Raw genomic sequence first — 15969 nt, 5'->3', positions numbered from 1 at the left:
GACTTTTTATTAGACCTCTAAATGTGAAGTGAATGCTGTTGGAAGCATTTCTAGAAGTTGAAGTATAACCAGCGAGTTTTTATTGGGTCTAAGTTTGGTCTCGGATGAGAGATCATGTGACGCTGGGGTTGGCGGCTGAAGGAAATGATGTGGAGGTTTGGATTAAACATGCAAAGGCAGTACGAGACCGTGACCTTGACATTTCACAAGCTCAAGTGTCTTTTCTCTTTCTGTCTCTTTTAGAAGATAATTGCCATATCGCTGCAACGACTGAGGGAATTAAATCTGGGATGGATACATAGGCTACTGCCAAAGAACTTGCAAAACCTTGATGCTGTTATACAGTATTTTTCATTGCATTAAGGTTACATTTGTAATAAAATACGATTAAGAAATGACAACAAACAGTACTTTAACAGCATTTATTAATGTTGAGGTTAAATACAAATATATTTTTGGCCAATAAAGTTCAATTAAATATGAATAAATGACTTGAGAGAATATTATTAGTGTAGTTATTGTACCATGTTCGAACATGAATTAACAATGAAATTGATAAATGTTGTAAAACATTTTCTTCATTGTTTGTTTCTGATATCTAATGCATGTTAATGAACTGAACTTTACTGTAAAGTGTAATTACATACACACTATATAATTTTTTATCATTTTAACATGCCAGAAACTATATTATTTTAAAAAGTAAAGTTTTTGAAAGCATTGAAGGAGATCCCATAGATTTACAGTAGTAACAATAAATTATATTTTTTATATGATAAGATTAAGACCTGTGTTTTGTTCAGTTCTTGGTCCGATTTCGCCTTATAGAGTTTGGTTGTTCCGTTCCCTGTCTCTAATCTAATCTTATCTGAGTATTTTTGTTTTCTGTTCTTAAACACCAGACTGCTGCACTTTAATTCTTTTATTTTGGTATCTTTGCCTCAACCCAACCCGATCACACTAAATGCGTCTCTATAGCACACAGTGTGTTTATCGTGTAATTTATACGCGAAAATGAGTTTTTACGTGCATAGGATACGCATGTGTTGTTTAGGGTAGGTTTAGTAGTGGTGTGGGGTGCGTGTTTATTATACGTTTGGGTAGAATTAGTGCTGCGGGGTGCGTGTGTATTACACGCAAATGAACTGTGTATCAAATGCACGCGAAAACTGCGTATCAAATGCACGTAAAAACTCATTTTCGCGTATAAATTGCACGATAATACACAATGCGTGCTATAGTGACGCATTTACGTGAGAACAGGCTGCTCAACCATACGTGACAGAATATCTCTGAGGGGCTGTTTACACAACACTGTTTTTAACTAAAAACGTAAAACTTTTTATGCGCTTTGGCCGTTTGTTTACACGACAACGGCGTTTTGGGTGCTTAAATACGCAAACTTTTGAAAACGGGTCTCTGTGCAAACGTCAAGAACGTGAATCTCAGAAGACGATGACGTCATGCAAATGCGTATTACGTGTTCAGTCTATAGTGTTTCATCGCCATCTAATGGCCTGGCAGCAGAATACAGCGTTTTTAGTTGTTTTCGCGGATCCGTGTGAATGTGGATCGTTTTGACAATGTCTGTAGACAATGTCTGTAGGAAAACTTCTCCGTTTTAGGCATATCGTGTACCATATTTACCAACTGAATCTAACCATGCCATGTCAACAAATTGAAAAGTCAGCCGGCCCGGCTGTTTATTGTTATGTTAATTATCGTGCCTTTCGCCCCGACAGCAGGGGCGCCTTTTACCCCCAAATACCATACTTTTACATATTTTTACCGTTATTGGAAAACTTTTGCTTTAATTACCTAGAACAAAACTGAAAATCATTATGAAAACCAGGCGCGCAGTTTGCGGGGGGCAGGGGGAGCATTGCCCCCCCCCCCCCCCCCCCCATGGTGGCTGAAACCCGTTTAAATTTTTTTTTTTTTGCATTGTTAAAAAAATATATATATTATAAATATTTTAAATAACACAAAACAACTAAATGGTGGTAGGTAATACACATCTGATTTTATATACTGCTTTAGTAAAAAAAAAAATGCAATGGAAACATTTACAGTCAGCTGACTTAGAGAAGACGCGGGGATAATAATAATAATTATCATCATTATTATAACATTTATTAGGCTACATATGTAGAAGACGCTTATCAAAAAAAGGAACAAAGCAATTCGTCACATATCATTCATAATACAGGGCTAAGATGATCACAAATAGGCTAAACAAGATTTTGACGCATATCCAAGTGTGTGTGCGGAATGTGGAGCGTGCACTGGATGGCACGGAGGCGCGGGGCGCGGGCGCGAACACTTGCATTTTCCTATCAACAGTGAAAACAACTTAAAATAGGCTAGCCTACTCTATCATTTCTGGTCATACAGAAAATAATAATACATTATTCGCAACTACTTTTATTTGTGTTCACAAACAATAACAAGAAAACGTTGTGCTTTTGTAAAATTAAATAAAACAATCAGGCGCGCTTCATGGTCTCCGTGAACTGAAGCGCTATAACTGAAACAAAATAGCCTAAGCTAAAGCTTGAAATGTCCACTTTAAAACGAACAAATTCGAATCGAAAGCTAATACTTCTGATTATGTAATCCGTATGAGAGGTGCATTTCTCTCTAAAGGTGCATCCCCCTTACAGCGGAGATGGAGATATGTTTTAGCCGACACTGATTTTTTATTAATAAACAATTAAAATGCCTTGTTATTTTTTCAGACACATTTATTTATTATTATAGCCTATAACTCACCTATAAATCCCCTTTCTGTAGCCTGTGGTTATCTTCTCATTCAGCACTACGGGAAAAATATAATTTCCAGGTTCTAATTTGGCCTTAGAAAACCAGTTAAATCTACATTTTTTTTTTTTTCATATCAATTTGTCAATATTTAAATGTTTAATAAAGGGGCAAAAAGTCATAAACAAAAATCTGAAAATTCGTCCATATTATTTATTTTGCGCAGCATTTGGTGTGTAGCAGTTCAAATTAAAATTTTGGTGTTCGACTTTGCGTTTTAAAAATACAACCGTTTATTTTTCGTTTTGCAATTACGGGTTAAATAAGGAAAAACGAATGGACACAAAAGTACACTGACCGTTTGGACATAATACGAGACAGAGTTCTTTATTAAATTCATAAAAGAAACAATAATTACAGGAATACTGGATTCTAAACCTCAAAGAAATGCCACAATCAAGACCTCGGAGCAGAAATGAGAGAGAAACAGCCAGGAACTCTTAGGCTATATGTGCCGTTCGCAGTATAAGGGTCTGCCATTAATGCTTGGATAACACCACGTCTTCTTCCATTAATAATAATAATGTCTAGTGCGGTGGCTGTGATATAGCCTAGGCTTTAAACCTACCAACATCCGTTTACCATGATTTTTGGAATGACTTATCGCGAGAGGAAAAAAATACATTTTAGTCGCATAACATCGGTTAATGGAAACGCCGTCATTTCGCAATAGTTTTTTATCGACATTTAGAAAAAGTCGCAAAAGTTTTGCGCAAATCTGTAATGGAAACGCGCCTAATGATTACTACATGAATGAATGAATGCTACAATGATTTTTTTTTTTTGCCCCCCCCGGCTCGAATGTCAAACTCCGCCTATGATGAAGACCTTTGTCTTAAAATATGTCGCTTTAAATAATTTTAGCGATTCTCATTTGTATCTTGGATCCACAACAATTTAAAAAAACATCAAATATTAGATCAAATTAACACAGAATCACCTTCGCGGCAAGTTTTTGTGCCATCTAGTGGTCCAGAGAAAAATAAATCAAAAGCGCCTTTTACCCCGGTGCAGCTTTAGCCCCGGCGCACCCTACTTTCCTTGTGTTTTGCGACTTATTTGAACTAGACTTGAGAGGTGTTACCATGCAATACATCAATATGCTCTCAATTACCTTCTTTACCATATCCTCCCCAAACGGCAGGGGGTTTCAGCGGGTTATTTCTCTGCAGTCTCCAAATCCAAACTTAAAAACTTTTAAGAGAACCTTTACAAGCTTCTGTTGTGGCTTAGCTTTTGAAGCGTGCACAGATACATACATCCACACATATTTGGATATCATAGATCTCTACAAGGCTAAACATGGGAGAAATGTTATCACCAAGTACCAACTCCACTAGTTGCAAAGTATGATCAGCTCCTGTGCTTCACTGGCATGTTAAATACAGGCCTGCTTTGCGTTTCTAGTTATTTTTATAGCTGGAAGGGAGATTTTTTTGTGTGTGATTACTGCGGACTGATTTCGATGTACTATGAATTGCAAACAATTCAGTGCTAAATTCATGGTAAAGACCCTTGAGAGTCTTCCGAGGGCATGCGTGGCACTAGATTAAATTGCTGAAATTGAGTTCCCTAAAACTCTAGATCCCTATATGCAGAAAATCTCATTTGTCTCAGGAGTGAATAATGGCCGCGTTTTCTATCCTCAGGAAGATACGTGAATGGAGAGCTCTTGTGGGAGCTCTGGTGGTGAGGAAAAACGAATCGGAAAAACTGAATCTCTCTTACCGCCCTTTTTTTGTGTTGAAGATGTATTGGATGTGTTGTCAGAACTCTCTCTGGGCAGCAACAACAGTCTTCGGCGCCTGGAAAGATGAATGTTTTAAAGTGTCTTTTCCAATCGCCATCCCTAAATCATCTCTACAAGGCTAACGATGAGAGAAATGTTATCGCCAAGTACCAACTCCACTAGTTGCGAAGTATAATTGGATCGGGTTTCCATGCACTCTGTGCTTCGCTGGCCACATGCTTCGCTATTAATTGGGAAAATACAACGTTAAATACAGGCCTGCCGTTAGTTATTTTTATAGCCGGAAGGGAGCATTATTTTACTACGGGGGGATGTTTTTGTGTGTGTGTCCCTGACAGCTTTTCTGAAGGTTTTATCTGTGGCTACAGAGTCTGATTAGCGAGACTTCCCACACAAGGTTCACGTCTTCATGCTATTCCTGTTTCTATCTCCAGGTTTGGGCCAGTAATTTTCTCCCCAATGAGCCGGCGCTGGCGGAGCGCTGTCAGAGAGACTTCATGCAGAAGCACGGAGAGCCGATGCTGGTGCAGTACGCTCGAATGGAGGCGCAAGCACAGGTAATACACCCACATAAGACACAGTTCATAGCGTTCAGCAGTCTCTCAGCATAATACAAAAACTCCCTATAGATAAAGGCTCTAGCAAACCACTATGTGAGAGTGCTATTGACTGAGGAAAAAAAACAGCAAAAAACCCCAGCATAAACCTGTCTAAGGTGGTTTGCTGTTCTTGGCTGACCACCAAGCTGGTCAGGATGGTGGAGTTTGATGGTTTTAAAGGGGTTTCGGGGACTTTTCAGCTGGTAGACTTTGAGAATTGCACATGTGTGCCCATATGGATCTGTTTGAGTCATATTATTAGTTTGTGATACACCATTTGAACCGTAGAGGTCAATATGAAGATGTGTCAACACTGAAAGGAAATTCAGGGGATCTGTTACCACAACGTAAATAAATGCATGGGAGCAAGACAAAAAACTATATTCAGGGATGTGATTTTTTTTCATATTTATATGGATTTGCTGGTTTTCCAACCTGAAACGAAGGCCTATGACCCACATTAATTGCCTAAATCCAAGAAAAAGATTTGTTGTGTGGGGGTTTTACTGTATGATTGAAATCACAAAGTTTATTCTTCCGCCGGAACTCGACTCGTGTACGGCCAACACCGAAAGACAGTTATTATAGTTTATAAAGTTAGAAATATGGATGCTTTTCTTACAGAAACGCATAGCTTCGCTTCAGAAGGCCTTTGTTACCCCCCTGGAGCCGTGTGGAGCACTTTAATGATGGATGTGCTTTGGTGGCCTTCAAAATCTCAGTTACCATTCACTCCCATTATAAAGCTGGGAAGAGCCAGGATATTTTTTAATATAACTCAGATTGTGTTTGGCTGAAAGAAGAAAGTCATAAACACCTGGGATAGCTTTAGGGTGAGTAAATTAATAATAACATTTTTTGGGTGAACTAACCCTTCAATAAGGATTCACCCTGACATTTCTGTCCCACCAATTTTAATTCATAAATAAAAAAGTGAAAAAGTGCATTTTAAATGCATTTGAATACATGCATACCAGAATTTTTTATATATCCTCTTTCTATAGTATACACTCACCTAAAGGATTATTAGGAACACCTGTTCAATTTCTCATTAATGCAATTATCAAATCATCCAATCACATGGCAGTTGCTTCAGTGCATTTAGGGGTGTGGTCCTGGTCAAGACAATCTCCTGAACTCCAAACTGAATGTCAGAATGGGAAAGAAAGGTGATTTAAGCAATTTTGAGCGTGGCATGGTTGTTGGTGCCAGACGGGCCGGTCTGAGTATTTCACAATCTGCTCAGTTACTGGGATTTTCACGCACAACCATTTCTAGGGTTTACAAAGAATGGTGTGAAAAGGGAAAAACATCCAGTGTGCGGCAGTCCTGTGGGCGAAAATGCCTTGTTGATGCTAGAGGTCAGAGGAGAATGGGCCGACTGATTCAAGCTGATAGAAGAGCAACTTTGACTGAAATAACCACTCGTTACAACCGAGGTATGCAGCAAAGCATTTGTGAAGCCACAACACGCACAACCTTGAGGCGGATGGGCTACAACAGCAGAAGACCCCACCGAGTACCACTCATCTCCACTACAAATAGGAAAAAGAGGCTACAATTTGCAAGAGCTCACCAAAATTGGACAGTTGAAGACTGGGAAAATGTTGCCTGGTCTGATGAGTCTCGATTTCTGTTGAGACATTCAGATGGTAGAGTCAGAATTTGGCGTAAACAGAATGAGAACATGGATCCATCATGCCTTGTTACCACTGTGCAGGCTGGTGGTGGTGGTGTAATGGTGTGGGGGATGTTTTCTTGGCACACTTTAGGCCCCTTAGTGCCAATTGGGCATCGTTTAAGTGCCACGGCCTACCTGAGCATTGTTTCTGACCATGTCCATCCCTTTATGGCCACCATGTACCCATCCTCTGATGGCTACTTCCAGCAGGATAATGCACCATGTCACAAGGCTCGAATTATTTCAAATTGGTTTCTTGAACATGACAATGAGTTCACTGTACTAAAATGGCCCCCACAGTCACCAGATCTCAACCCAATAGAGCATCTTTGGGATGTGGTGGAACGGGAGCTTCGTGCCCTGGATGTGCATCCCACAAATCTCCATCAACTGCAAGATGCTATCCTATCAATATGGGCCAACATTTCTAAAGAATACTTTGAGCACCTTGTTGAATCAATGCCACGTAGAGTTAAGGCAGTTCTGAAGGCGAAAGGGGGTCAAACACAGTATAAGTATGCTGTTCCTAATAATCCTTTAGGTGAGTGTATTTTGTCTAATTTGATCATGCTTTTAGCTTGTGTAATGTAGTATTCTCAGCATGTTTAAATCATTTCCACTGAAATTCCTCCGATTTCTACATTGAAGAATGTGGATAAGGTCCACAGATTGTGTCTGGGCCTGTCCATCACTGTCTACCATAGCAACTTGTCCTTTCTTGTTTGCGTTCTCTCTTGTTTGCAACACCCCCTTGTAAACTTTTACGCCGCTTCCCTCACTGCGCCGTGCTTGACGAGTGGGCGTTGAAACATTAGCATACGTGGCTGGATCTCTAGTATGCTGGTTGTGTCTCTGTGTCACCTGGGCCCTGATCATTATATTGTGCGGGACAGGATGCTGATGGCATGCCGAATCAGCAGGGAAGAGCCCGATTCCTGCTCTCGCACTTCAGCGCATTCTGCTAGCCAAGCATGGAGCGCAACCAGAAAAAGCTTTCATTAGCATAATGAGGCAGACATAACTCCGAACTTGGTTAAATCACAGGTAATCAAGAAAAAGAGCGGGGGAAGAAGATGAATGCATTTACGGTGAGAGTAGAGGGTGGGAAATTACAGAGATGTGTTATTTGTAGCATGCTAAAATAGTTTCCTTCATCACATTGTTTAAATACTTGTGAATGCATTGTGTCGTCCATGACCTATTCCGCTTTAAAGAATGATCAACGTTAATAACTATAATGTATTTGACCAAAATCCTTCATTGAGATTATTTATTTAGTTATATTTGTCAAATCATTTTTGTAAACAAATTCACTTTGGCAAAAAAATGCCATTAAAATGAACACATTTAATGTATGCTAATGTTGAATAATTAATTAATTTATGTAAATTAGCTTAGTAACCATTATGTAGTTCAGGACAGTTCTTTATATTATATTCCACTTTAATTATTTTAACTATAATTAATGAATTACAAATATATATAATTCATTTATTATATATTATTATTTAAATAAAAATTGATTTACAATTGTATGTTTTTTAACACATTTTTATTTAATTATTATTTTTTTCTTAATATTTGTTTATTATTATCCACTTCCAAATGCCTAAATGTAATTATATTAGAAAAAAAATTATATTATTGATTGATTGATTGATTGTAAATTATTTAAGAAAAAAAATAATTTGGTAAACATTAAGTAGTCCAGGACAGTTCATATTATACTCCACACATAATTATTTTAATTATGTTCATGAGGGTATGTATGTACCTTAAGGTTAGGTTTATATGAAGTACTTGCCTCCTCCCTACGACGTTCAGAATCTCTAATAAGTGGCCAGTAATGTATTCTGTCAGATATATTTCCCAGTGCTCACTCCATCAGTCAAGCATCCCGCATTCTCCTTGCTTTCGTCTGTAAATGCTGGAGACTCTTCTTTATAGTCCCTCCCTCGGCTCAGGCCCTAGTGAAGATTGTGAGGACTGTGATGGAATTATAATAGCACCAATTGTGATGCAGTTTTAATATATGAACCTCACAAAACCATTCCCAGCTCACATTCAACCATCAAAAATAAATAAATAAGAAATAATATTTTGCATTAAGCAAACCAGGCCTATTTTAGGACCTTCTAGATTTTTTGCGTTGTAACATTATTTTAACTACAATTAAATTTTTATTACTGTAATGCATCCATGCGTTTTATGAGAATACTGTGACAATGGCCAAACATTCCAGATCACACAAAATGTGATAAAAAGTAATAATTTTTAAATAAATAAATAATAAATGTATAATACCATGGTACTTTGACCTTACCATAGTATTAGATGATTACCATATACACTACCGATTCAAAAGTTTTAGGTCAGTGAGTTAAAAAAAAATGAAATTAATACTTTTATTCAGCAATAACTATTTATTTGATCAAAGTAACAGTAAAGACATTTATAATGTCACACAATATTTTGATTTCAAATAAATGCGGTTGGTTTGAACTCACTGTTAATCAAAGAATCCTGGGGGAGAAAATGATGATGGTTTTCCCCCAAAAATTACAACACACAACTTTTTTCAACATTATTAATAATCAGAAATGTTTCTTGATCATCAGTTCATCACATCAGAATGATTTCTGAAGGATCATGTGACACTGAAGACTGGAGTAATGATGCTGAATATTCAGCTTTGATCACAGGAATCAATTATTTTTTTCTTTATTTATTCTTTATTATTATAGGGGTTTGAGTGAATAATAATCTAACCTGACGAAAATACATCTATTCAATGTCGTCCACATTATATTTCATCTGCAACTGCATTGTGAACTTCTATAAAAATAATTTTGGTCTTTTCAATGCATCATTATGCAAACACTCGAGGAGAGACCCACGACTGGCAGATTCATGTGCTGAAATATTACTCTCCGAAACGGTAGGAAATTCAATTCAATTGTGTGGAGGATTTTTATGGAGCTAATAATATGACAAAATGATTTGAATTTGAATTGTGTAAATTTGAATTATTTGCAAGTGTAATCTAACAAAACTGAATTTTAAATAGTTCTGAATTTGAATTTTTTTGGAACGAATATTGAACATCTGAAATTTAACAAACTGAAAGGTTTTTATGGCTGAATTTTATAGACATGTATTTTCAAACAGCTAGTTTTTGTGTTCTGAATTCAAATACTGCAAAATTTCAGTTTAAAAAAATACGGATTCAAGTTTTCAAGATGAAGAAATTCGGAACGTCAAATTCAGTTTTCTAAAATTCAATGTCAAAAATTCAATGTCAAAAATTCAGGTCTTACAGAAAGTAGGTCACAGGGAAGAGTAGATGATCTCGGAAAAGTCGAACAGAGCATTTTGGCCAATTAGGGACTCCAGAAGTTTTCCAGTGCGAACGTGGTGGTTCAAGAGGTTGCCGCTCTCTGACTCTGATCATGAATCGCCCGGAGGTAAGTTAAACATGAATGATTTTGTGTTTGTTAGGTTAGCGTTCTCAGCACGTGATACATTTGTCTAAGCGGTCTCTGGTGTTTGTTTTAAAGTATATTTTGTGTAATATTTTGTGTAAAATTGATTAGAACGCCACCGTGTCTACTACACAGACAGGACGCGAGCGGCGCGAGCAAAACAAAAATGTATTAGTGCAACTTTCATTAAGTAAAATCACCAAAAGCCTTCAACCAAACTGAGATGACCCGGTTTTATACATAATGCCAACATAATGCAATTGTCCTTTCAATATTAAAGTCTTCTCTACTGACTGATGACTGACTCAGTAATAAAGACTGTCTTTGCCGCCATCTAACATTACAGGCGAAATATTTTAACTTATGCTGCTGCTCACGGCCAGGGACTATTTTTTTTCCAGCGGAAGGTTGAAGGCTTTTGGTGATTTTACTTAATGAAAGTTGCACTAATACATTTTTGTTTTGCTTTATTATGATTATTGAGTGGCAATCGCTTTAGAAAAGCAATACACGGTACTCAAGGCTAGTGCTGTCTTGTGAATAAGTCACGTCTGAAGGGGTTGCACTTGCAAGCACTCTGGTTCGCGTCGTATTCACGATACAGCACCATAGCACACCCTCTCGTACCTTATGGTTACATGTACGACGCAATCTAGACGCTAACCTAGACCTAGACGCTAACGCTAACCTAACAAACACAAAATCATTCATGTTTAACTTACCTCCAGGCGATTCATGATCAGAGTCAGAGAGCGGCAACCTCTTGAACCACCACGTTCGCACTGGAAAACTTCTGGAGTCCCTAATTGGCCAAAATGCTCTGTTCGACTTTTCCGAGATCATCTACTCTTCCCTGTGACCTACTTTCTGTAAGACCTGAATTTTTGACATTGAATTTTAGAAAACTGAATTTGACGTTCCGAATTTCTTCATCTTGAAAACTTGAATCCGTATTTTTTTAAACTGAAATTTTGCAGTATTTGAATTCAGAACACAAAAACTAGCTGTTTGAAAATACATGTCTATAAAATTCAGCCATAAAAACCTTTCAGTTTGTTAAATTTCAGATGTTCAATATTCGTTCCAAAAAAATTCAAATTCAGAACTATTTAAAATTCAGTTTTGTTAGATTACACTTGCAAATAATTCAAATTTACGCAATTCAAATTCAAATCATTTTGTCATATTATTAGCTCCATAGATTTTAACTGTGACAAGATGATTGACAGGGCAGGGAATCCAAAACACCATGATAATAAAACAAAACATGTTACTTCTTTTAAAATGGCAGTGTACATTTACTACGGTATTTAGATGATATCCCAAGCTTCTTCAGAGAGCAAGATGGCATTACCACGGTGCATTTCCAAAACCCATAGTATTCTGATTACATTTCAACAAGCCAATTCCACATGAATGTGTCCGGAGCGGCTGAATTCAGAGCCTCCATCGGCTCATTTTGTTCCATTCTTATCATTAAATGCTGTTCCATTGTATTCTAATACGCTGGATATACTCCATTCGGGTTGGGTTCGCTGCCTATTCTAGGTGAGACATCTTTTGTTGTCACGAGCGCATCGGAGGAAATGGCGATGACTCGTCTCGTTCGCGCCACAGGGCTTCCCACCCCGACCTGGGATTTCCTATTATCCCAGAACAGCTCCGGATGACAGGGCCTCCATTTACTCTCTCATGTCTCGGCGGTGGGGGGTCAGGGTAAAATGTGCCGGCCAGCTGGAGGCAAAATTCACCATGCTGTTCCTGGTGTCCTGTGAATCGCTAATGCTCTCTGGCTCTACTTTTCATGGCGTATGTGTCATTCTGCCAAATCTAAATATGATTCAGGCATTGTGAATAGAACCTAATGAGAATTTCAATTATAGTAAACAGAATATTGTCTGACAATTAGGTGTCTGGGTGATTTATACTTCTGGGTGTATAATAAGCCGTATATCGGAGGCTAACAACAATCTGTCTGTGATGATAGTCATCTCATGCATACAAAACAAGACAAATTACATAAGATTTTCACATTACTCTGATGAGAGGGTGAGGTGTGTTTTTCCAGACGTCTTTCTGGTCTTCGACTTTTGACTATTGGCACAACGTCTGTTCCAGACTGTAGTTTTGGGCAAGAGCTTTAGACAGGAACAGGCCATCTGACTGACACGTAAAGCAACCACTTTTTGTTTTTAAACAAAAAGGTATTTAGAGTCTGAAGTTATCATATGATTTGCTCATGGATTTAATTTTCTTGCAAATGCCTAAAGCAAAGGTCTTGAGTGTTTCCAGTGTTGTTATTGGTAACTGAAAGTAAAGCCAAAATTATATAAAAAAAAAAAAAAAAAATTGTATATACATATATATACACTGTATATATACTGTATATATATATTTTTTTTTTAAATAAAGATGTAATAAAATAAATTATACATATTAGATGGAAACAAATAGAAATAAAAAAATGGCTCAAATAAAATAAGTTTAATTAAATGTCTATAAAAATATAAATATTGAAAAATAAACAAATACTAACAACGATGATAAAAACGCACAACAAAAGTGCTACAACCTAGACTAAAATAAAAAATGAACACTGAAAATATAAAGATAAGAGTAAATTCAATGTGATACACAGTAAATACTATTATATAAATACTAATAAAATATTATTGATTCGATGCCTATTAATCTCACAATTTTTAAAATTAAAAGCGTTGTTTTATTTCATCACAATGCTACAATTAATTGAGCATATGAGTTAAATTTAAAATATTTTCCCCACGTTTCTAACATTAAAAACTGGAATTTATTACCGTTTGTTCATATTTTTGGGGGGAAAACGTTTGCTTGAGAATATAATTTTTTTTAAAATTTGTAATGAACCCTCATCCTGTTAGTCTTTTATAATATCCCTTTTCCTACTGTAACAAAAGTGTATAATGGCATACAGGAAGTGACATAATTTGGTGGGAAAACAGCAGCACGATCATCAATAAGTATTATTATTTGATTCGTCTCACTTTAAAACGTTCAACCCTTTGATATAAAGGCAGAAATTGGCATGATGATATGAAAACTTCAACAGATGGTTAAAAACATCCATATAGTTGACATTCTCATGTAAGCCAATGCCAATAACTCACTGATTAGCTCTTTATTTCCACACTGTTAAGCTCTGTTCTTGCAGTTGTTTAACTAAGTTATAATTAATAAGTTTAAATGTTTGTGCTTGACAAGAGCGTATTTCTGAAAGTCTTAAAAATATATATATTTGTGATGTAATACTTAAGTTCAAATTGGACCGCATGGCGGCAATGACTTGACTAATGCTTCCAGAAGTGCTTATTGTAGCAGCTTTAGGGTCTTTGTCAGTGAAGGCATCTGAGGCTGTGCAATGCTTATTAATAAATGGATGTTGGCCACTCTCTCTTTATGATTGTGACCTTGACACCAGTTTGACCTTCGTCTTGCTTGTCCACGTGCACTTGACATCTGTAGACCTCTGGAAAGTCTTCGGCTCTTCCACAGCTTTGACTAATTTAAAATTCCCTCACAATCTCAATAATTTATTTGCAAGTAATAAGGCCAGACTCCTGAAGCCTATTTTTCACACTTGGCTTTCATTTTTTTTTTGAAGTCCCATTGATATTGAATCCCCGCCGTTTTCTTTTGATCTTACCTCAAGTCATGACCGCAACTCTGTGAACTCTGGCTACACTGCCTACCATACCAGAATAAAGACGCTCAACAGACAGATCATCCTCGGGAAGGCTGGAATTTGACTACATTTTTCGATTCCAGCTCTTGGCAAATCCACAAGCCTGAGAGAAGAAGAGGAACCCTGCAAGGCAAGGCCAGTTTCCATTTAGATTGGGGTGTTTCTGTTGCTAACAGAAAGCAAGTGTTCAAAATCTTTTTTTTTTTTTGACAGGGCATGGGGAGAGGGCAGGGCTGAAAGACAGGAGCATGCTGGGACCTTTTGCTGTCTTTTGTGTCTCTATCAGCGTGGGAACTGCAATGATCTGTCACTAATCATGAAAGAAGGGTGGCTGAAACTCTGGTTTTAGAGGAGGAATATCACGAGGAACCAAATTTCCCTTGATCTTATTGAGTTTGATGCTCTATGTACATACTATAAAAACATACTAAAAGTTCCTAAAAGTTCCCTTACACTGAAATAAGAGCATTTATGGAAACTATGCTGCAGAAGTAGCTTGTTTTCTTAACTTCTGGGCGTTTATGGCATCGCAGTTGTGCTCTTCCTGACTGTGTAGAAGCTTCCACTCGGAAGATCCCAACGTTAGAAATGATCCACGGAAGTTTCTTTTTTAACAGTTAGCAAGTTTCAAAAAGTTCCTTCAGAGTTCACGAAACTGTGGTTGAAAAGACTGTTTGTGAAGCTGTTTCATACCTACATATTGCAACTGTCTCTGGGTCAGCGGCAGCATCAACACAGATCTGAATATTACGGTATGATTTTGTGAAAGGTTTAGTAGACGCCGGCGAATTGTTGTGATTTAGGAATGAGATTGCGTAGGTGTTTGAATGGAGATCGCAATCTTTTAAAGATTGATCGTGCAGCTCTACCACCAACGTCACCAAATGTAATTAAGTAATGCCCTCTCTCAGACAACTTGACATAAACAAATACATCATAACCTGTCAGTGGCTTTGTCATGACAACTTGACATTACTAAGACAACACAACCTGACATAAACATGACATAGCAGATTAATTATCAAACGTAAGAAACCACTTAGCTTTATGGGTTAACATCACATTAAACTGTCAGGTGGTTGGTTTTGACATTGGCTGTCATGAAGCCATTATAACTGTTTAATGACAAATTCAATTTGTACCACTGTAGTTGAGGTCACGAAAAATATTCATGACACAGTTATAATGGCCTCATGACAGCCAATGTCAAAACCAACCACATGACAGTTTAACTTAATTTAATGTCAAGTTGTCATGACAAAGACACTGACAGGTTATGATGTATTGGTTTATGCCAAGATGTCATAACAAAGACATCTTAAACAATGTCATATTTGCATTCAAAATGTCATTATTGAGCGAAAGACTCTTAAGGACAGTTGTCATAAACATGCTTAAACCCTACTTCATATTCATGACATATGTCATGTCATGGTTATGAAGGTGTCATGTCAGTCTTATGCACACACCTTCAAGTAAAGTGTAACCGTAGATTCTTCTGGAAGCCAACCTTCCTCTTTCTGCACATTAGATTGGAAAAGGTAACACTGGAAAAAATAATTCCCCTTTAACTTTTACTTCTAAAATGTGTGAGACAACCTCTGTTCTTCAGGTAGTTTTGAAATCCATTACTGTCTTCCTTTGAATATAGACCTGGATTGCACATCTCTCGAAGATCAGATGTAGAATCACGATTACACATGAAACGATAGGAGATAACTTTAAAGCCAGGACATTTTAAAATGATTTATTGGAGTGCAGCTTATTTTCTACAATACGATTACCAGATCTCCTCATCAAAAGGGTTTGTAGATATGAATAAGAGTTTAGTAAAGGGCAGTCTCAATCCAAAGAGAATCAGTTCCACCCGCAAAGTAATTCAGCAATCATGAAAGTCATCTGCAAATTAATAAGAT

The 15969-nt window shown here is 37.2% G+C and overlaps 1 protein-coding gene across 1 annotated transcript in view; it reads left to right on the top strand.

Annotated features, from left to right (window-relative positions):
• Positions 1 to 15969, top strand: part of galt (galactose-1-phosphate uridylyltransferase) — a 134653-nt gene that overhangs the window by 34952 nt on the left and 83732 nt on the right. The window contains exon 6 of the mRNA XM_056244136.1: positions 5005 to 5127. Within this exon, the coding sequence (XP_056100111.1) occupies positions 5005 to 5127 (123 nt within the window). The remainder of the gene's footprint in view (positions 1 to 5004; positions 5128 to 15969) is intronic.

Source organism: Rhinichthys klamathensis, unplaced genomic scaffold, assembly GCF_029890125.1.
Source record: "Rhinichthys klamathensis goyatoka isolate OS25496 unplaced genomic scaffold, OSU_Roscu_1.1 h1tg000926l_1, whole genome shotgun sequence".
NCBI lineage: Eukaryota > Metazoa > Chordata > Actinopteri > Cypriniformes > Leuciscidae > Rhinichthys > Rhinichthys klamathensis.
Note: the sequence above shows the minus strand (reverse complement) of the source record. Positions and strands in the feature narration are given on the sequence as shown.